The following is a 6,460-nucleotide window of genomic DNA, read 5'->3' on the forward strand; positions in this document are numbered from 1 at the left end:
TGCCTGATATTCTAGTTTGCACTGTATAAAGGGAGAGACAAAAATCAAACACATATAGTTCTTTTAATAATTTTATGCAAATATTTTTTTAAATTTCCATGCATATGTCTATTTAGTATAGTTAGGTACAATCTTACATATCCACATGATACTGATCCATGAAGAAGGCAAGTCATGGAGTTGTGTTCAGTGTCATTTTGGCTAACAGAAACCTAACAGGGTACAAATGTTGTTCATAGCCTGACAGCTTCATCCTGATCTGAGTAATGAAATTTGGGATCAAATGGACAAAGGGATAGCATGGAGCTTGACAGTGTTTCTTAGCCCACTGTACTTATATTCTTGCCTTTTAATTAGTTAAGTATGCATGTATTTAACTTCTCTCGCTGGAATTTAAATTTTAAGTTCAGAGACTGTGCTCATTTAGCTTTTGGCAAACAACTTGCACATCATCGAATGGCCTAACATAAAATACTAGGCTAATAAACAAAGTACAAATTTATGAAATGCTGTACTTATGAAACAAAATACAAATTGAATTACTATGGTTTCCCCCAAAGGCATGACATTATCAACACACATGCAGAGAGAGATTAAACATATACATTTATATGTACAATAAAGTATATATTTATAAGTTAATTTATGGAGATGTAACTGTATTTAACATAGTATAACCATATATAAACTCCAAAACACAACCGCTGTCCAATCTAGGGCTTCTTAAACTTTTTCCTCTTATAAACCCTTTTCTTCTGATTAATTTGCAACATAGGCAAGCACTGCCAGGAAAAGCTCAGAAACATTATATGTTTGAGTTTGAATTAATTTTTTATCTTTGTGTGTTCAGAACCAATTTGCTGTTGCCAAAGTTTTAGTGAACCACATATTCAGTTTAAAAAGTTTTAATCTAATGAAACCTGACTCATAGGTGCCTTATAGAAAATTTCCAAGACTATAAATTTTGATGAGAGTAAAAAGACTCAACTTCCTACATGCTATGCATTTTGTAAATGTATACATTTCATTCTTCTTATTTTGGTATATGATGAATTTTAGTACCTATTGTGCATAATAGTTTAAATTGATATTCCCAAAGGTCATATAGATGAATAAATACAAAGTTATGGAATGTCATTATTATGTAAGGCTATTGTAACAAGCCCCAGAAACTATTTTGCATGCTTTAGAGGAAAGTGTATACAAGCTTTTAGCCAGTGGTTTTATTACCATAGTATTCAAAACTTTAAAGAAACTAGCATTTAGAATTTTATTACAAATGCTAAAGGGGAACATAGTTGTAGACACATTTCAGCAGGACCAGTTCCTTAGGATAACCTTGAGAAGAATCAGAATTCCAGAGTACTAATTGTGCTCACGTAAAACCTATACATGGATCAAGAGACAGTTGTGCAAACAGAACAAGGGAATACTGGATGGTTTAAAATCAGGACAGGTGAGCATCAGGGTAGTTTCTTCTCACCATACTTATTCAATCTGCATGATTACTGAATAATTAGAGAAGCTGGTTTATATGAAGAATGCAGCCTCAGGATTAGAGGAAAGCTTATTAACAACTTGTGATATGCTTCCTGAAAGTGAAGAGGACATGAAACCCTTGCTGAAGAAGATCAAGGAATGCAGCCTTTAGGATGGATTACAATTCAATGTAAAGAAGACGTAAATCCTCCCAACTGAAACAATAGGTAATATAATGATAAATGGAGAAGCGGTTGAAGTTGTCAAGGATTTTTTCTTGCTTGAGTCCACAATCAATGCTCGTGGAGGCAGCAGTCAATAGATAAAGGGAAACATAGCATTGGTTATATCTGCTGCACAAAACATCTTCAGGGTATGGAAAAGCTAGGTTGTCACTTTGAGCGCTAAAGTGCACAAGATCCAAGCCCTGATATTTTCAATTGCCTTGTGCGCATGTGAAAGTCGGATGGACATTGAATCAGGAAGACTGGAGAATAGTGGATGCATTTGAATTGTGATGATGATGATTGCATAGCAGCAAGGATGGCAGGACTTCATTCTTGGGGAATCAGGGGGACAGTGAAAAAGAGGAAGGCAAGTTGATTTGACACTGCCTGCAATGATGGGATCAAACAGAAGAATACTGTGAAGACGGTGCAGAACCAGGCAGTGATTTGCTCTGTTATACATAGGGTTACTATGCGTTAGAAGCAGCTGGATAACACCTAACCACAACGGTTCCTGGATGTGGAATGTGGGGCTAATCTCGTACATGTTCTCAATCTCAATTTTCTCAAACACATTATAGTAAAATATCTCTCAAAACTCAGAGCCATGGAGTCAATTCCAACTCACAGCAATCCAATAGGATAGGGTAGAACTAGCCCAGTGGGTTTCCCAGTCTGGAAATCTCTAGGAAAGTAGAAAGCTCCATTTTTCTCTTATAGAGCAACTGGTGATTTGAATTGCTGACCTTGTGGTTAGCAGCCCAATGCGTAACCCCCTTTAGAAATAAAAAATATATATATATATCCTTATAGTAACTGTCACAAACCAGATTCTTAGTAAATGTTAATGAAAAATCAATTCAACTGCAGTCAAACAACCACAAATATTAAGGGGCAGAATTTATTGTCTTTAGAGGTCCAGTCTGAATATTTATAACTCATAATGAAAAGAATACCATGTAACTGGGCATTTGACATTATAATATAGTAAATGTTATCTATCTTATAAAAGACAATGACCATCTCCTCAATTTAAAAGAAATATACCTTGCTAATTCTGAAGTGAAACAATTTCTTTACTAGATAATTTTGTAATGTCTTCAGTATACATTATTTTAAAGTTAAATAGAGTAGAGTTTCTGTCTCCAGTAGCCTAATATTCCAGTGACTAATCATATTATTCTTAACAGTACAACACTAATTTTTTTCCTGAAAAATAACTCTTTGCTGGCCAAGCAAAATTCTTAACCAGCTATAGGCGAGGGCTTTCTTTCTCTGATGGATCACAGAGAGAGTCTTATACACGACTCCCTACTGATTTGATGTAGCATGAAGTCTACTTTCTCCTATATTTGCTTGTACTAAGCTCTACTTTTTATATCTCACACATACTTTTTATATCTCAAACGTGAATGGCTTAAAACTCAGGAGGATAGGGCCTAATTAACATAACAAAGAAAACCCATTTCCCAATGACAATTTAACCACTGTTATAGGGATTAAGATTTACAACATATATGTGGGGGTGGGGGGCCATAATTCAACACCTAGTACATGACTACTAAATGCAATATATAATCCATAATTGGAAACTTGAATGGGAGGGAAAATAGCTATCAAAGTCATTATTGAAATAATAGTGAAAATGTAAATGAAACCTCTAATATCTGAATTTAGACTATTGTTAATGTCAAATTATATGTTTTATATTAACTTTAAATGACCATATTTTAATCATTTTTAGTATTATGTTTGAGAAAGCAATTGCTTTTAATAAATGCATACAAAAATTAAAAATTAATAAAAATCAATACATTCATGAAAAGCTTTAAATTTATTTGATTTAGTATAGTGGACCATTTTTTTGAGAAATACAATTATTGAAAGCGGTCATTATTTGTCTTTATTCAATGTTTAAATAATTACAACAACAATTTTTGTCTTGTAAAATTACATTAAATTTTAAATGGGATTCAACTGTCTAATATCTAACCAAAAGAAGGTATACAGATAGCTAAGTAATTATGAAAACTCTAAAGATGGTTGTCTAGAAATTCTGAAGCATTGGCCCAATTTCTAAGTGGAATATAAGCAAAGAATTTTGGAAATATCTTAGCTCTCCCCAAAGTTTATGCCATACACATTCACACCTTAAATCACTAATTAAATGTGATGTATTTTACTAGTATTTTTTTAAGCATAAAAGTTCCTATAAAACTTAAATACAGACTGAAAATATAACATTTCCAAAATGTGAATTATCCTTCAATTCCATTTTCTATAAACTTTTTCAAGTCTTCTCACATGTGAACTATTAGTTTATTAAGAAAGATAATCACATATTTTCTGCCTCGCAGTTGATGATTCATTGTATCTATTCTCTTGACTCATGAAAGAAATATATAAAACAAGTATAGGACAGGTGCAAATTTAGTTTAGTTTTTCTTTTTTTGTTTAGTTCTAGCTAGCTTTCTTGGCATAATAATCATAAAACATTTTTAATAGGTCTTTTAGATTTAAATGAGCTAATAATATTATAGTTATCAAAATAATTATTTTATAAAAGAAGTATTTTCTCTTATCTTAAGGTGACTATGAAAACACCTTATTTATTTTTTTCCCCTGTAAACTTTTTAATAAAAATCCACATTTATAATGTCTAGCAGGTTTACCCATGTGCCTAATCATATTAATGTAGCTTCCTGCAATCAGAAAATCATTAGCTTTATTTTCATATGATTCATTTGTGGAAGAAAAATAATCTTCATGAATCTTTGTAAACAATTACATTCAAAGATATTAAAGTATGTTAGAAATGTTATGATCAAGTATTTTTTATTTAGCTTCACTAACTGATTGCATTTCTAATTAATAATGATCAATTTACTTAATTACCAAAAAGCTGAAATATTTATAAAGGCATAAGTGAACTGAAATATCACATAAAGGGCATGCTCATTAGCCTTTAATGATAAAAAATGCAAGTACTATAAAAAGACATGATTTATATACTCCTGATTAGCTAAGACCATGTATATTAAGAATGTTTAGGGGATGAGTAATGTGAAAAAGCAAAATTGCCCTTGTAATAATCAAAATTGACACTGACCACAGAGTATATGCTTACAGCCATTTGTCTAGAAATAAGATCAAAGAAGAAAATGTCATAGGAGAGAAAGAATCCTAACTAGCAAAATGAGGGAACCATTCAGGAAACAAGCTATTGCAAACAGTTTTCCAGTTTTTAGCTGTGGCTGATTGCTTAGACAAGTTGTCAGCTGGAGACCATTGTGTTTCTTCATATTACAATTGACAATATTTAAGAAGCGTTTGGGTTGTTACACCTTGGCAGGGAAGGGACATGAGCAAGACATGCTGCTAAACAGTTCATAATGTATAGAAAATTCCAGCACCCATATAAAAAAATTATCTCATACAAAATATTAGCAGAGAAAAGATTGAGAAATATAATTTATACTTAGTTCTAATGAAATCGAAGGAAAAAATGAATTAAAACAATCCCACCCTTATTTCCTTATAATTATTCTCTGAGCATGCAAATAATATAATGACAATAGTATAATGAACTACCAGCTATAAGTCTTTAATTATCCAAATTCAAACTCCAAACCCGTTGCTATTGAGTTAATTCTGACTTACAGTATGGAGGACTGAACAGAAGTAGATTTCTAAGACTGTAAGTTTATGAGAGTAGAAAGCCTCATTTTTTTCCTGTGGAGCAGCTAGTAGTTTCAAATTGTTGTCTCTATGATTAGCATTGCACCATATAACCCATGACATGATCAAAGCTCCTTAACTTCCCAGGGAATGCAGAAAATGCAAATCATACAACACAAGAAAGCACATAGTTGATAATCAATCAAACAACCAAACATGGATGGAAAATCAGGCTAACTGCTTGCGGGCATACATATGGCAGCCAACTGAAAAGGATGGGAAAAGGGGAAAAATGGACATGGGTGGTGGTGGTTGGGGTACTAACCCATTCAAGAGGAGGGTATTGTTTATATCTCCGCAGGAGAGGGAGAGACGGATCAGACTTCAACCTGATGCTCCAAAACGTGAATGCAACATACCCAAATGAAGCAGCGAACTAATAGAGTGGTCTACAAGGCCAGTCCCAATCCTAGCTACATGGATCTCCTCCCCAGAAGAATGCATTATAGAGGGCAGCACTGAAGTTACAGGTCTGGGAGAGGGGCGCGTCTGCTCAGAGCACACAGGAGCAAACTAAGAGGGCAGGGGAGAGAAAGAGAGTGGAATACATCCTGGCCCACCAAGCCCCAAGGATGATATTCCTACTCAGAGCAGCCAATACACAGAGAGGACCATAGGGCTGGCCCCACCATGAGACCTGACGTCCCTCACTGACCAATACTGCTTTTGGGACAACACTGGAGACACAGTGTGGGAGCTGACCCCACCACACCAGGGCAAAACACAAAGGGCATACAACAGAGCAGCAAAGGAAGCAAAGCAATGAAGTCTCTGAGGAATCCCTAAAACTGACTTGGAGGCATGGCCTGCCACCTCTTCAGACTCAACCAAGCAAACACTCATAAAGTCAACAGACAGACCTGAAACTATTTATAGGCTTTTTTTTGGTGGTTGTTGTTTGTTTATTTGTTTTTGTTTTGTTTGTCTGTTTGTTATTGTTTTTGCATTCCTAATCTAAATAAGATAGGTGGGATAAACATTCCTGAGGAGAAAACAATGGGATTGATGGATCTTGG

The 6,460-nt window shown here is 34.2% G+C and overlaps 1 protein-coding gene across 1 annotated transcript in view; it reads right to left on the reverse strand.

Annotated features, from left to right (window-relative positions):
- Nucleotides 1–6,460, reverse strand: part of SPOCK3 (SPARC (osteonectin), cwcv and kazal like domains proteoglycan 3) — a 253,756-nt gene that overhangs the window by 116,338 nt on the left and 130,958 nt on the right. The window contains exon 4 of the mRNA XM_004717292.2: nucleotides 4–21. Coding sequence (XP_004717349.1) covers nucleotides 4–21 — 18 coding nt within the window. The remainder of the gene's footprint in view (nucleotides 1–3; nucleotides 22–6,460) is intronic.

The sequence above is a fragment of the Echinops telfairi genome, unplaced genomic scaffold (assembly GCF_000313985.2).
Source record: "Echinops telfairi isolate 266 unplaced genomic scaffold, ASM31398v2 ScPeMD7_5426;HRSCAF=6270, whole genome shotgun sequence".
NCBI lineage: Eukaryota > Metazoa > Chordata > Mammalia > Afrosoricida > Tenrecidae > Echinops > Echinops telfairi.